This window comes from Trichoderma atroviride, chromosome 3 (genome assembly GCF_020647795.1).
Source record: "Trichoderma atroviride chromosome 3, complete sequence".
Classification (NCBI taxonomy): Eukaryota; Fungi; Ascomycota; class Sordariomycetes; order Hypocreales; family Hypocreaceae; genus Trichoderma; species Trichoderma atroviride.
The window spans coordinates 2,105,825-2,120,602 of NC_089402.1; the positions used below are offsets into that span (position 1 = coordinate 2,105,825).

General features: G+C 52.7%; 7 protein-coding genes across 7 annotated transcripts; 5 read left to right on the plus strand and 2 right to left on the minus strand.

Annotated features, from left to right (window-relative positions):
• Positions 1–1,853: 1,853 nt before the first annotated feature.
• Positions 1,854–7,132, plus strand: TrAtP1_005901 (uncharacterized protein). Its single transcript, XM_014082581.2, has 2 exons — positions 1,854–3,352; positions 3,451–7,132. The coding sequence occupies exons 1-2, from the start codon at positions 2,850–2,852 to the stop codon at positions 5,105–5,107; spliced, it is 2,160 nt and encodes a 719-aa protein (XP_013938056.2). The 5' UTR covers positions 1,854–2,849; the 3' UTR covers positions 5,108–7,132.
• Positions 2,440–2,751, minus strand: TrAtP1_005900 (uncharacterized protein; the record flags this gene model as incomplete). The annotated part of the gene is made up of 1 exon (XM_066112906.1): positions 2,440–2,751. The coding sequence occupies one exon, from the start codon at positions 2,749–2,751 to the stop codon at positions 2,440–2,442; it is 312 nt and encodes a 103-aa protein (XP_065968992.1).
• On the minus strand, positions 6,076–7,029 carry TrAtP1_005902 (uncharacterized protein; the record flags this gene model as incomplete). The annotated part of the gene is made up of 1 exon (XM_014082582.2): positions 6,076–7,029. One exon carries the CDS (start codon positions 7,027–7,029, stop codon positions 6,076–6,078), a length of 954 nt encoding a protein of 317 aa, XP_013938057.2.
• Positions 7,133–7,341: 209 nt separating the features above from the next.
• On the plus strand, positions 7,342–9,617 carry TrAtP1_005903 (uncharacterized protein). The gene is made up of 3 exons (XM_014082583.2): positions 7,342–7,779; positions 7,859–8,017; positions 8,104–9,617. Exons 1-3 carry the CDS (start codon positions 7,746–7,748, stop codon positions 9,273–9,275), a joined length of 1,365 nt encoding a protein of 454 aa, XP_013938058.2. The 5' UTR covers positions 7,342–7,745; the 3' UTR covers positions 9,276–9,617.
• Positions 9,618–10,566: 949 nt separating this feature from the next.
• TrAtP1_005904 (uncharacterized protein) lies at positions 10,567–11,586 on the plus strand (the record flags this gene model as incomplete). Its single annotated transcript, XM_066112907.1, has 3 exons — positions 10,567–10,611; positions 10,687–10,990; positions 11,056–11,586. 3 exons carry the CDS (start codon positions 10,567–10,569, stop codon positions 11,277–11,279), a joined length of 573 nt encoding a protein of 190 aa, XP_065968993.1. The 3' UTR covers positions 11,280–11,586.
• Positions 11,587–11,824: 238 nt separating this feature from the next.
• TrAtP1_005905 (uncharacterized protein) lies at positions 11,825–13,145 on the plus strand. The gene has a single exon (XM_066112908.1). It carries the CDS (start codon positions 12,028–12,030, stop codon positions 12,658–12,660), a length of 633 nt encoding a protein of 210 aa, XP_065968994.1. The 5' UTR covers positions 11,825–12,027; the 3' UTR covers positions 12,661–13,145.
• A 691-nt stretch (positions 13,146–13,836) lies between these two features.
• Positions 13,837–14,603, plus strand: TrAtP1_005906 (uncharacterized protein; the record flags this gene model as incomplete). The annotated part of the gene is made up of 3 exons (XM_066112909.1): positions 13,837–13,947; positions 14,007–14,494; positions 14,555–14,603. The coding sequence occupies 3 exons, from the start codon at positions 13,837–13,839 to the stop codon at positions 14,601–14,603; spliced, it is 648 nt and encodes a 215-aa protein (XP_065968995.1).
• Positions 14,604–14,778: the final 175 nt, after the last annotated feature.

Here is a 14,778-nt window from a genome sequence, read left to right on the forward strand (position 1 = left end):
GGCCCCTCTTTACTACGTCAGTAACGCTCGCTAGCAGGGACAGGTATCCTTGCCAGTCATGCCTAGTGTCGAGGTACATCTTTTTTTAGGCGCCCGCGCGCAGAGTCGCCAGCGAGCTCGCTGACCTGCTTTGGGCAACCCACCGCCAGCCAGCAAAAGGCGAAACTTTGTGGTGGCATGCCAACTATTGACTGTCGAAGTTTCTTTTCCTTCTCTTGATCCTGTGCCCTACCCCTTTGGCATTACGGCTTGCCATGTTTCCCCGCCTGGAGCTTATTGAGGCGGAAAAGTAAGGCAACCTCCTCCATCTGAGTTTTGCTGTCGCCGTCCCGCCCTCTCCGGTGGCTCCCCCTCCCCGGCGTGTCGAGCTGGCTGTGACGCTGCCCGCTTTGCCTCGTCATGCTGCCTTTTGGTGCGTTTCAAGCACCAGCCAGCGCTCGTATCAGTCCAGCCCAGAGTCAGCAGCTTCCAGCACCCATCGGTTTATTATTCCTCCATGTCCTCCCTTGGCCGCAAAAAGCACGCATTAATACGACTTGCGCCGGACCAGGGAGGTATGTATACAAGGGCAAAAGAGTGTCACATGAATGCGTATTCTGTGCTGTCCGCCAGTAGCGCGCTGCGATCTGGCCCTGCGGTCTTCCGCCTCATACATGGGATTCCGTCCTTCCCGAAGAGGAGAGACGAAGCCAAAAAAGCCAAGCCCCTACCTTACCTAAAGGACAGGACTGAACAAGTACGAGCTTCTGCCCCAGGGTGGTAGGTTCAGCGCAAGCTGATAATATGGAACCTTGCCACGGCTGATGGGCGGGTATCTCAAAGGTAGAGGCTACTGCTGCTCTGACATCTGCAACCATCGTGCTGCCTTCAACTCAATCTGTTAGTTAGTCGGCGCATATGCCTACATGTATTGATATCAATGGCAATCTGAAGCCGGCAAGGGACCTACTTGTACTACTAGTAGTATTACAGGCACCCAGGCCGCTACGGCAAAAACTGGAGGGATCATCATAATCGTGCACACAAAAGGCACCGCCCGAGTCTGCCCGCAGCTGCTGTCGAATTGTCCCGTTTCGTCCAGGCACATTCGGCCAGCGTGTGATTTTCTGCCGAGCACTAACGAGGCTCCATGCCATGCTGCTGGCTTACTCGCACTTGTAGGCAAACAGTCGAGCCTTTCTGCGCAACCAGCAGGTACCCGCTACGCACCGCATACTTGTCCAACCAGCGCTGCTCCATAAAACGGGCGCGCCCATCGCTACGACGAGGTCTGGTTGGCGCCTCTGCCCTGCCCTGCCCTGCCAATCCGGATCCGGACTCCACCCGTGGGAGGCGCCGTCTGGGGGAGAAGGAAGACGCAGAAGCAGAAGAAGCGAAACAGGACAGGGCAGGACAGGCTGCAAGAACATCGCCACACACGCTGCCCCTTGCGTGGTGGATGACTTCGCCTTCGCGCCGCCTTGGGCTTGCTGAACTCTGTGCCGCCGTAGGGGCCGGCAGTACTGTATAACTCGCTCGCTCGCTAGCCAGAGCCAGCACTAGGCCGACCCAGGCGCGCATCGTTGTGTCACCGATCGCAGGGTCCGGCAGCCCCCCTGCTTGGGCTCGTCGATGCTGCTGTTGCTGCTTCGCTCAGCTGCTGCGTCTTTGAGTTTCCGATTCTGATCCTGGCGATCGTCCAATGGCACGGCCTCAGCGCAGGTCTTAGGTTGGCCACCGTTGCTGCTAGCGGGGAGCAGACAGGCATGCCCAGCGCTAGATGCTTGAAGCGCCTTTTGCCCGCCCACCACCATCACACTCCACCTCGCACTACAAGGACATGCACACTTTTTTTTTCTTTTTTAACATCAATCCAGTAACTACTAGTCTACTCTGCCTCGGACGTCCAGGCTAGCATTCCACCCACTGTATACTGTATGTTCTGCACTGCCGTCCGCAACCAGCCGACCAGCCAACTGGCGCTCCGGCCTTGGGCAGCGCCTCAGTGCTCCTCGTACCTAGTCGCACGGCACTAACCCGCGACACAGTTCCTTAGCTGGACCGCTAGCCGACTCTTCCAGCTGGACGGTGCTAGTGTAGCGCCTCTCTGACCTCTGCCAGCCCAGCCCAGGCCAGGTACCTGCTGTACAGGCCCGACAGACACCTGCCAGCCTCCCGTACCTGGAACGCAGCGCCGTCTCACGCAAGCACCCATTCCCTTCCCTTCCTTGCCTTCCCATTCACACCACCAATTCCCACGCCATCCTCAAGCTTTGGCCGCGCTTTTGCCTTTGCCCTTCTGCTCCAGGCTGCCAAAGCTACAGCCCACAAGCTTTCTGGCCAGTCTCCCTTGCAACCTTAGCTGGCCCCTTGTCCTTCCTGACCTTCCGCCTCCGCCTCCCTTGCTGACCTCAAACAAACCACCCCCACCACCTTTTTTTTCCCCCTCCCCCCTCGGCCCTACTTCAGCCTTCTGCCCATGACCTTGGCTCTCCGCAGCATCTTACAACTCCAAACCTCTCCAACCACCACAACCGTCCTGTGTCGATTTCCTCCCGACCCGGATCGATCTATATGCTCGCTACAGCCCAGATCATCCGCCAAGCTGCCATCACGTCCGGTTTGTTCCTCGCCGGATGCTGGTCGCCGCTTCACCAACCTCGCTTTGCCTCTCTGCCCTGACGGTACCCGCAGAAACTCCATAGCCCGGTCTCTTGCGTAATCCGTCTGTGTTGGATCGCCTCCTCCTGCAACCTCCCCTCCTTCCAGCATCACGGCTCGGCACGGCACCGCGGACGAGTTTGCACATCTGCCGGCGCTCTGTGACCACCGTCGACAGACATTCTTCGGACGCCCTCGCTGCGCCCATCATGGCGGCTGCCTTTCGCCCCGTCAACACCCCTCTCGCAGCGGAAATTTCTAAGCAAGACATCATCATGTCTCCGAGAAACTCATCTCCCCGTCCTAGCACGGCGCCGCAGGCACAGCTGCAGCCTTCACACCCATCCGACGATGGCAAGACGCCTACGAGAGCCACCTTTAGCAGCATCAACATGACGAGCCAGAGACCCCCGCCAACAAGCCCGTTCTCTCAAGCGGCACCAGCCTCTGAATCCACCGAGAATGGCCTGCACCGAAATGACTCTCAGCACTCTACGAGGTCGCCCAAGCGAGATTCGCTGGATGTGGACATGGACGAATCCGATGGAGAGACTGGAACTATCGATGATGGCGCCGGCTCCGACGCCGAGAGTGTAAATGCGGATGGAACAAGGTCAGGCAAGAAAAAGAAGTCACAACGGTTCTATTGCACTGATTATCCACCTTGCAACCTAAGCTTTACGCGTAGCGAGCACTTGGCAAGGCACATTCGGTAAGTCCATCTACGTTCAAACCTTTTTGTTCCCTTTTGCTTTTCTTGTTATTTTTCTTTTTCTTTTGAATAAAAAATGCGGCTAACGATTTGGATAGAAAGCATACTGGCGAGCGCCCCTTTCAGTGTCACTGTTCCAGGCGATTCTCAAGACTGGACAATCTGAGGCAGCATGCCCAGACCGTTCACGTCAATGAAGATATTCCGATCGACTCTCTTGCAGCTACTGGATCAAGATTTCAGCGCCAGATCAGGACTGATCGAGTTCGACAAGCTGGCAACAGGGCGAGAGCCTCTACTGGGGGCAGTGCTGGCGGCCCGGTGCGAGGACATTCCAAGTCTCTCTCGACCTCGAGCATCTCCAGCATCACATCCGTGGGATCGGCCTATAGCGCCCAGAACGACCCTCGGCGGCGCCCGCCCCCGCTTGTCATGGCCGTTGATCCCCGCTCAAGGCTATCGCTCGAATCCTATCGCAGCAGCACCGACAGCACCTTTTCTTACCGACCTCAGTCTCCAGGCGATTATAGCACGCCCACATCTGCCACTTTCTCAACGGCCCAGAGCAGCCCACGATGGAGCGCCGGCGTTTCTCCGTCATCTTCACACTCTCGATCTCAGAGCATGTATTCCATGGGTACGCGGACTCCTGGCCGCCGGCTTAGCGTTCCATCGGGCACCACTCCCTTCCAGTTTGGTCAGGCTCAGATGCCGGGCCGCGGGCCGGGGCCGATGCTTGTCAATAGCTCCAACGCCGGCGCCCTCTCGTCTCCGAATGCAAACTTGGTTTCTTCGCCAACCATGTCGACATCTGGGTTTCCGGGCCGTAGAGACTCGGTGGCGAGCAGCACCGGCGGCGACGACTCATGGCGACGGCGAACCTGGCATCCCGATAGCCGTAGCTTCAGCGGCACTGCCCAGTTGAATGCTGTCCTCAGCCAATCAGTGCGGCCAAACCCTCCGCCGCCCATTGCAAATCCCAGCAACCCTCAATCTACCCTTCGCCTACCTGGCATCGAGTCTTTTGATCCTCTCCCTCGGACAGGTACTCCACCTAGGCGCAACGGATCACCAATGACTGTCGACTCCGAGCTTACCCATCGACCTCCTGTAATGGAGGCTATTGACGAGAGGCGAAACCTCAACATGTACGACGTCAGCCTTCAGCGTGGCCTTGGCCGTCTTGATATAGGACACAAGACACCCCCTCGTGACAGTGCGGGAATGTGGGCGTCCGAGGTCCACAAGGCGGTTCAAAACCAAATGGAACATGCACGTATGAACCAGCCAACTGTTCGATTCGAAGAGCAGCCGCGGCCAAGCCACCAAGTGCCACCACCAGCCGCGCCGAGCAGGTCCTTTCACCAGCATACCATGTCAGCTCCCGCCCTAGCTTCGGTCAGAGAAGGCAAGGGACACGGCTGGTATCAAGGAATCCCTGCAGCTGATGCGCGAAATCCTCATGTCGATCGAATGGTTCATCCCAACTTCACAGGCTTTGCTGGATTTCCGGCGCGGGAGCAAGCTCAAGAGCAGCGACAGCCACAAGTCCATTACCACCAGCAACCGCCACCGCCGTCTCAGCAACAACAGCCGCAGCCGCAGCAGTATCAACAACATCAACAGCAGCAACAGGCCCATTATCAGCAGCAACGCCAACAAGATCGCTCCAACAACCCTGATTCGTTGAGGCGGCTGGAGGCCTTGGTAGCCGTTGCTACTAGCGAGGGCTCCAATACTGCCGCCGCCTATTAAACCGGCTGCTTTGACTTTTCTTTCCTTGATGATGTTGATGATATCCCTTTCAACATATCTTTCCATCTCTGGAGAGAAGGACCATTGAGGATGATGATGATGTAAGTCGCCGCTGGCTACTTTGCACTTCGAATTTTATCCATCGCTCAGTCTCTGCTCAGGCATTGACTTGCCATTTCTTTTTATCGCCGTGTTTCCCAAATTACGAATAACCCATGACGGAACCTGGGCTGCAGTATACAGCATGCTACTTGAAATTTTTTTTTCCCTTTCTTTTTTTTTTTCCTTTTTTGTTTTTACCAGTTTCTCACTCAATACCGCCACTCTCTCGTCTTGTCTCAATTTCTTGCAGTTTCTCTTTGGGGGCGTTTATCTGCGAATTTGTGGCGAATACGGCTGGGTTCTTTTTTCCCCCCCTTTACCATGGGAGGAACTTTGCTCAACGATATGATATCTTTTGTCTGTTTACGAAATGGATTGGATAAGGCGTCTATGCGCAGCCAACGCCAACTGAGTTGCACTTGCGAATCTGACTGGGAGGCAATAAGTCTTTCCAACGCTAGGCTACGGCCACATCAACACCAGTGGATCTGGGTTTGACGAATTGATACCCTTTAGCTTTGACTGGGTTTGGAACAGTGCCGCATCCGTTTTTTTCTTACAATACTTTCTTTTTGTATTGTCTTCCTCTTAGTGATTGATACTCGGTGTCTTTGGGTAGTCGTAACTGTGTCTAGATTCAATGCATGTTAGGTGTACTGGAGATCTAATCGGATATGTAACATGACAGAAATTGCACAGTGCTTTGAGAGATGGTGACAGTGTAGACGTCTGAGTAAGAAGATGCTAACGATACTATTTTACTTGCAATTATTCCGCCCCTGATCACTTTTTTCTTTTTTATTATACAAGCTGGTGCTACCAGACAGGAGTTCATTTCGTTGACACCCGTCACGTCGGCTTTAAAATCACTGTTTACCTGCTTGATAGAGGTTCTTGATGGTAACGTCAAATTCCTCTGGTCGACGCCCAAGCAACTGCTCCAAAGAGGACGATACATGCGATGTCTCTCCAGCACGAATGGCATCCCACGCAGTTGCCCAAGTCTGTGCGAGAGGACTGCCTCCAAACTTTGCAGTGACCTGCGGCTGCGTGGCATACTCATCCACGGTAACCTCTCGAATATGCAACTCTCTGCCAGCCACCGTGGAGAGAAGCTGGACGGTATCGGCAAGAGACCATTCACGAGGTCCAGTCAGGGCTACAAGCCTGTTCTTCCAGGAGAAAGCGGCTGGGTCCTGAGCGTACTGAGCAATCAGATTTGCCGAGGCTTCGCCCAGCTCATCTCGCTTGGCCCAGCTTATACCAGGGCCGGAGCCATCGTGGGGAATACGAATCTCAGTGGTCGTCGGGTCGTTGAGATCCAAGAAGGCGGTATAAATGGGGAACGATTCATGGTAGAGGCCCTCGCGGATGGCAGTCCAGGAGAAGCCAGGATCCTGGGCAGCTAGTTTGCGCAGATGCGCCTCCGAGTCGAGGTGGGCGCCCATGACCTCTGCCAGCGTGGCGTCCTTGTCCGGCAGGGCAAAGGCGAGGGACGAGTAGAAGATGTGTTTGACGCCGGCTCTGTGGGCAGCGTCCAGAGCCGGAATCTGCAGTGACGTGCGGTATTCGTGGACATGGCTGGGGTAGGATATGAGGAACAAGACGTCGATGTCTTTGAAGGCAGCTTCGAGCTCGGCGGGCGATGCCTCGTATGAAGCCTGGCGGAGCTGGACGCCCTGATCTTTGTAGATTTGGGGAGTCTTGTCTGGGTGGCGGCTGATGAGGACGGTGTTGGGAGGGGACACCTTGTTGAGGAGATGGGTGTAAGTGCTGCTGCCGAGGCCGCCTGAGGCGGGGAAGATGCCGATGGTTGGCATATTTTTTGAGTTGGCCTGAGTGGTTATGGAATGAAGTAGTTGGAGTTTTGACTTATTTGACGCTCTTCTGCTCAATATCAGATACTAGAGATCAGGATGCCATTATAAATTGGATGTGCTATTGCAATTTACTCCGTTCACCTCATCGGACTTAATCACTGTGGAGCTGACTCTTTGATGAGACTCCATTGGTTCAAAGCACAATGACGTATGGATGTAGCGGAATTTAGCAATTCATTTTCTTTTACGATAAGATATAAAGACATGATGCTAGTACTGCAAGAGAATCATAGCAGAGAAATAGAGACGAGAGTTGTAACAGGCATTAGCTGCCTATAATTCTGTTTTCAGACTATCGAATACTAAAATACTCCCCCCCTGGGTCTAATTATAGGTATGGCAGATAGCTAGGAACCTGTTTCAGTGGCTCGCAGACCTCCGGAGCTCGCGGACGTAAACGCGTCTGTTTCAGCCCCTCCAGCCGAGGATTAGGCGTGAAGGGGCCTCCATGTGGCCGATTAACTTCAACTTCCATTGAATCCATCCGGCTCTGATTATTCATTCCTCTTTTCGACTGTTTGTCACTGATTGTTCACGGAGGCTGGTTTCAGCTTTCCAGCTTACTATTCGACTTTTCCGCTCTCCAATGTCCCAGCGGGGTGTCAGTTCGAAGCATTGATTTTCCAAGCGGTCCTATCCGAGATAGACACTTGGATATGGATGGCCTCGCCGGCGAGGTGATGGCGAGAGGTAAGGAGGCACTCAAAACCGGTTTCCAGGCTGGACGTTACGCGGGCAGTGGCTGATGCGATAGGCTTTGCTCCCATAGACGCCTGGGCGTCAATCCCATCAAACCTGCTGCGCGCTGAGCTTCAGAGACGAGCAGACGACGGCGAGAAGCCCCAATGCGGCGGACACAATTCGGGGTGGTACGACACGGCTGCGCATGTCTTTGCGCTGCTTCTGATTCTGGTACTTAGCACGCTTGGTGAGAACAACCCTGTGGCGATTCGAGATTGCGATAGAATGGGGATTTATAGGAAGAAGTCTTGCTAATGGAGTTTTTGCTGCCAGCTTGCGGCCTCCCGCTATTCTCACGGCGAGCAACGACAGGACATCGACAAAAGGAGATATTATTCTACAGTCAACACATCGGCACCGGCGTTCTCATTGCCACGGCCTTTGTCCACCTTCTCCCAACCGCCTTCTCGTCCCTAACCGACCCATGTCTTCCGTACTTCTTCAGCAAGGGATACACTCCTCTACCCGGACTCATTGCCATGGTCTCGGCCTTGGTCGTCGTGGGGGTCGAGTCTTATTTGACCGCTCGAGGCGCAGGCCATTCGCATTCGCATGCGCACGATTTCTGGGACGAAAACGACGAGGCCGAGGGTGATGCGCAGGAGCTGCATCTGCCGAGAGAGGGTCTGGCTGACAGGCGGGCGCGCATGACCGGACGACGAGCGGCGGATATGGATATTTCTCTGGGCGATTTGGAGGCGTCCGAGGGCCTTGTCGCCGGCGTTTCGCCTTTGCCGGAGTCGAGTCCGATGGTGCCGCGGCGCAAGTCCACCGAACACGCCGACAACGACGATGATCGGGATTCAGACCTCGACTTGGATCTGGGAGAGCTTGATCCTGCCCCTGCCAGCGGAAGCGCCCAGAATGGCCAGTACTCTTCGCTTGCGAAGCCCAACGGCACCTCGGGCCACCGCCACTCCCTGGACGGTAACCAAACACAGTCGCCAGAAGAGCAAAAGCGTCGCATGCTGCAGTGCCTTTTGTTAGAGGCGGGCATCCTCTTCCACAGTGTGTTTATAGGAATGGCAATCTCTGTGGCTACGGGCCCGGCCTTTGTCGTCTTCCTGGTTGCCATCAGCTTCCACCAGTCGTTTGAGGGCATGGCTCTGGGAAGCCGCATCGCGGCCATCCAGTTCCCCAAGGGATCCATCCGTCCTTGGCTAATGGTCCTCGCCTACGGGACTACCACTCCCATCGGCCAGGCCATTGGCCTCGTTCTGCAGAAGAAATGGGATCCGAGCAGCGCCACGGGCCTTGTGGTTGTGGGCACTACCAATGCCATCTCCTCGGGCCTGCTGGTGTATGCCGGCCTGGTCCAGTTGCTGGCCGAAGACTTCTTGACGGAGAAGAGCTATCGCATTTTGAAGGGCAAGAGACGCGTGCAGGCCTACTTTTCGGTCGTTGCCGGCGCGGCGCTCATGGCAGCAGTGGGAGCGTTTGCTTAAAAGACTTTGGGTAGCGTCATGGCTTTTATTCGTGTGTATATGCTTCTGCCAGAACAATATTGGGGGGGATTTCTCTTTCCGTACCTATGTTACGGCGAACATAAATTGGCTCTTTTTTTTCCCCTCTCCTTCTTTTGTGAATGGAGTTTCCATAAAATGTGTATACTAGTACCGTGTTTGGGCGCTGATGGAAAAGGATGGGCAAGCTTTTCATATAGACTCGTTTGTTTTCTCTCAGCATCTGTCTAGTTTAGTTTTAGAAGGGGCGTGTCTTGTTGGAATTTTGCAGGCAAGTTTTGCGTTTTGGCATTTTGATCTCATCCATTCACCTACTCCCTTGTGCTCTTTCATGTCTGTCAATGTGCCGTGTCCTTGTTCCCTTGATATAGTGAATTGTGCTTCTCTTTCTGCGCTTCTTTTGAGAGCGTTCAAGCACGGTATTGAAGACAGCGGTGACGACGACTTGACAGCGGGAACCGTGAAGAAACCGTACATGTGCCATGATCCTGCTTTGGCGGTTGCTTGATAGCTGCCCTCGAACAACAAAAAAAACAAAAGTTGCATTGCTCTTTCTCTGACTGCCTTACTCATTCGCGCTTAGTTGAACAAAAATGTCTTAACGTCAAGTACTTGACAAAGCTAAATTTCACATTGAGTTGGATAAACAATAAAAAAGGCAACACAGTCGTGATTGAGAGCTTTTGTTCTTCAAAAGAGTTCCCCTGACTAACTGCCATATGACAGATTAACCTCCTCTCAATCAAAGATGGTATTGATAGCTATATAGCCTCGAGACAGTCACTTCCGTTTTCCTAAAAGTATGTCTTTACTTGTTGTCTAGAAATACAGCGCGTTCTCAACCTCTTCTTTCTCATTGAAAAAAAAAAAAGAAAAAGAAAACGATTAAAGAATGGGTGGTTGTCTTTCAACACCCTCAAAGTCTTCAAGACGGCGACGACGTTCTGGATCGTAAGTGATTAGTTCCCCTGTGACACACACGTTGGTGTCTTTTTTGATGAAAAGTACATGTTTTTTTTTTTTTTTAACTCAGATACATACAGCAGGTATAGATGCGCTCCAGTTAAGTACGAGTACTACTACACGGTCAGAAATGGCGAGACACTGCTGGTGCGGCGCAGAGTTGGTGAATCTCGGCGCCAACGGACCGATGACTCTTCTTCACTTGAAATGAATGTTGCGCCTGAACATCGGAGCCGGCAAAGGAGACACCAGAAGACGAGACAGAGCGGGTCTAACAGCCATCAAAGAAGCAGCCATCACCAGAGCAGAAATGGGAGGAGCACTGGATATGGTGGCGGAAGTCATCGAAGCGATGGTAAGTGAAACATGAATCAAAGGCCAAAAATTGAAACAGAAAGGAGAGAAGACTAATGGATATGTCATGATAAAGGGGCTGGAAGTGCACGAGACGACGAGTGGGAAGCTGAGCAGCGTCGAAATCAAGTCGCATTCTGGGCTAGAGAATCAACTCGCGGACACGATAGAGCAAGCTCTAAAGGAGTTGGTGGCCAGCAAAGCCAGAATGGCGAGCATCCAGATGAAAATGTCTCCTCTCTTCACGAAAATGGCGATGGAGAGGTTGATAATAGGCCTCCACCCTCAAATGCGTCAAAAGGATCAAAAAGAAAGTAAGACAGCCGACAACGAACTTTCCGGTTCCTCTGAACGACCTCTAGAAAAAGTCGACTGGAATGGTAAGACACGCCTTTAACGAAATGTCGGTGAGGGTTCACCATCACCAAGTTACAAAACAGAAAAGGCATCGGTATCGAGGCTAACGCAGTAACCAGATACAAGCGTACGCGTGAAGATGCCGAAGTCGTACAATCTTGGCTATTTTCTTCCAGGCTGTGCCACGAGAAAGAGACTAGAAGCGATCTAGAACACGGAAAGACTCTTTTTCCTTTTCAGAGCCACGAGCAGAAGAAGAAGAAGGAAGCCGAAGACACACAAGGCTTGGTTGCCGAAGCGGGGATGGCCTGATTCGATCCCTTTTTTTGCTCCATTCCATGGCTTCTAGGATATGATGGTGATTGACGGATGGCTTTTCGGGCGGGAAACCGTGTCACATATAGTTTCGAGTGATGGATGGCGTGGGCACATGAGCGGTTGTTTGACTGCATGGGTAACATGGCAATAGCGGGTATGAATGAATGATGGTAGTTGTTGCTGAATAGCCGAACAAGATGCACGCAATCATTGAGAGTGTCTGTGATTCACGGAGATGGGCCTTTAGTAGCGGTAATAGTGCCGTAGAGTGACGTTTTTTCCTTGGCTACTATGAAACAAATTGTACATAATGCCCCGTGAAGCAGTCAATCACGGCCATAAGGTATATACATATATACACCAAGACCAACTGCGCCTCTGCATGTGTATCACGAAATCGGATAATAAAAAGGAGGCACAGTCAATAGGGCATGCCGCAGAAGCTCCGGAACAAAAGAGGCAAAACGGAGTCTCGGCTCTTTTTCTTCGTTTTTGACCTTGTCATGATTATGGACCATGCGTTATCGGCCGTGACAGCTGTCAGTGGCAGCCAGAGTGGCACAATGAATTGAACAATTGCTGCCTTGTTTGTTTGTTTGTCTTTCCGTTTGCCGTCTAACTTTTATTTTTATTCTTATTTTCTATTTCCTCTTCTTCTCCTCGCGTGACTAACCGATGATATTGGAAAACACAGATTACGAACGAGAAAAAAAAAAAGTCGGAAGAACTACTCCTTTGACATATGCCATCAAGGTTGGATTCTCCAGCGACTTCAGAGGCCTTCATCATATCTTCCCACTGTACACCCTTTCTGACATTTGACTGGAATTCTTTTATTCTCCTTCCTTGTCCAATCTGCCTGTTGCACTTGAAATGGGCTGCTGCTTCTCCAGCCAGGCATCAAATGCCAGTTCCCGCCATGATGAGCAGGGGCAGCATACGGCTCCTCCACCCCAGTAAGGGCTTCACCTCTTCTCTCGTATGTTCATGGGTAGCAGCATGCAAGATACTGACTGCAGAAACCTCGATTAGGAACTGGGACTCCCACGCCCAGACCAATGGCAGCAACGCCCCTCCAGCATCGCCAACCGCCGAGCCAGTTGTGATACCGGCAATTGATGCCACCACCAACGAGGCCTTTGCCCACAACGAGGCAGTTGGACAGCAATCATACGAATTGCCCCGTGCGGAGTCGTCTTCGTCGGCGGCTTCTGATCAGCATGTGATTCTGGAGCCAACTGTCTACGTGCCTCCCTCTCGACCGAGTGTCGCTGCAGAGCTGGAGGAGGCGGCTGTCCACTCGCCGCCACCTGAGCCTGTTGGAGATGGATCCAGATCTGCATCTTCGTCGACCTCGAGCTCTAGCTCAGGCTAATAAGCAGTATGGCCTGACGCATAGTGGAGAGAGACTGGATATCTGATAACGCGTTTCTGGCCCGGATTTCTGGTCATTTACAAAATATACTACTACTATTGGAAAGGGCTGTTGAAACAATGCACACAAAGAGAGAGAGCAGAGAGCAGGTTTTCTGCAAACGTCTCCCCACCTCCCCTTTTTTGTGTTCGATTCAAGGGAGGGAAAATGCGGTGGTAGCACAATGGAATGGTTGGTGTTGGATGAGACATTTCAGCCTGTGTCTTGGTTGGTGGTTGCATGGCAATGGTGGTGAAAACGGCTCTATTTTTGGCTGGCAAGACATTGATGATCTTTGCAAGCTTCCTGTTTCGGCCGTTTTATGTAAAGAATTAAATTGAATAAAAATACAGCATCTCGTGAGATTTTAAAAATTGTAGCATCAGGTAAAATGACACATGATGCAAGAAATAGACAAAACGAGAAAGAGAGAGAGATTGAGAAGGAAAATATAATAAAAAAAAAAAGAGCAAAAAGAGCAAAAAGAGCAAAAAGAGCAAAAAGAGCAAAAAGAGCAAAAAAAGATTAAAACATCAGACGACATTTTGGCAAGGCAAGTAATAAAAGACAAGGCCTGGCTCCGTCTCTGCCAATCCGGCGACTTTTGCGAAACTTGCTCAAACGCTCTCACAGGCTGCATGCACACGTCCAGGAGCATTTTCTTTGACTGCTACTCGCTACCAAGGCCAACGGTCGAGTGGATACGCAGGGGTGGCTTTTGCGCTGCAACATGAATCCAAGCTGCAAGTCATTTAATGCCCTTTTCTCCCCCCCATCAGATGCCACTTATTCCCCGAGTTTTTAGTTGTCCGAGGTGCCATCCATCTGGCAACACGTCCCCTGCGTTGTGTTTCCACGGTAAGCGGTGTGCCACTCGTTTTCATTGCTGAGGAAGCGTCCGTGCTCGGCGGGTATAAATAAGGACTGGAACCCATCAGCAGTTGGCATCTACCGAGATCTGAAAGGAGTCCTCCCTCTTTCTCCATCCTCTCTTCCTTCTCCAGGTTTTGGTCTCTTTCTTGGACCTCTTCAGCTCGAGCTCCAGCCTTGTTTCTTGTCATCTCGTTCAGCAGATCCGAGACTCCTTTCATCCTGTCCATCCAACTCTCCATTCATCAGAATCACACATCAGCCATCATGAATATGCCCTCTGGCACCACCATGGCTGCTGGCTCCAGCCCCACTGGCAGTGCCATGAACAGCTCCATGAGCGACATGATGGGCATGGGCGGCTCATGCCAGATTTCCGTGAGTCCTGTGACTTCGATGAGAATAGCATAAGCAACCCAAACTGACCCCATCACCAGATGCTCTGGAACTGGAACGTCATTGACGCCTGCTTCATCTCCGAGTCCTGGCAGATCAAGTCCAAGGGCATGTTCGCCGGCTCCTGCATCGGCGTCATCCTCCTCGTCATGGCCCTCGAGTTCCTCCGCCGCCTGTCCAAGGAGTACGACCGCTTCATCGTCCAGCAGCACGCTGCCAAGTTCCAGGAATCGTCCCCTGCCGCCGTCACCGCCGCAGCCAGGCCCGCTGCCCCAGCCGATGCCACCAAGACGGGCCTCGAGTCCGTCAACAGCCGCGAGCTGGCTTGCCCTGCCGCCGCCGCCATGCCTCCCTTCCGGCCCAGCGTGCTCCAGCAGGCAGTCCGTGCGTTGATACACATGGTTCAGTTTGCTGTCGCGTACTTTGTCATGCTGCTGGCCATGTACTACAACGGTTACTTCATCATCTGCATCTTCATCGGTGCCTACCTTGGCTCCTTCATCTTTCAGTGGGAGACTCTGAGCGTCGGGTAAGCTTCTTCTCGTCTCGGTTCGCCATTCACGGCTTCCGTATGCTAACTCACTCATAGCCCGAAGCAAACCAGTGCTGCCAACGAGGCTACCGTCTGCTGCGGCTAGATGCAACTTTCGACACTCTTGGATGTTGAGTGAAACCGAGCAGCCGAGCTCGATGCCACGCAGAATTCGCGTGCAGTGTTACCATGATGGATCAGGGTGACACGCCGCTTGTCATGTACAAGCAAGATTGCTGCGGTAAAGGAACGCATCATCTTCGGTTAAAGGGCCATGTAAC

Coding starts and splice junctions, on each gene's coding strand:
- TrAtP1_005903 (XM_014082583.2), top strand. CDS start 7,746: ATGGATGGCCTCGCCGGCGAGGTGATGGCGAGAG. Junction 7,780..7,858: donor CGGCGAGGTGATGGCGAGAG/GTAAGGAGGCAC, acceptor TTGCTCCCATAG/ACGCCTGGGCGTCAATCCCA. Junction 8,018..8,103: donor TCTGGTACTTAGCACGCTTG/GTGAGAACAACC, acceptor TTTTGCTGCCAG/CTTGCGGCCTCCCGCTATTC.
- TrAtP1_005901 (XM_014082581.2), top strand. CDS start 2,850: ATGGCGGCTGCCTTTCGCCCCGTCAACACCCCTCTCGCAGCGGAAATT. Junction 3,353..3,450: donor CACTTGGCAAGGCACATTCG/GTAAGTCCATCT, acceptor CGATTTGGATAG/AAAGCATACTGGCGAGCGCC.
- TrAtP1_005905 (XM_066112908.1), top strand. CDS start 12,028: ATGCCATCAAGGTTGGATTCTCCAGCGACTTCAGAGGCCTTCATCATA.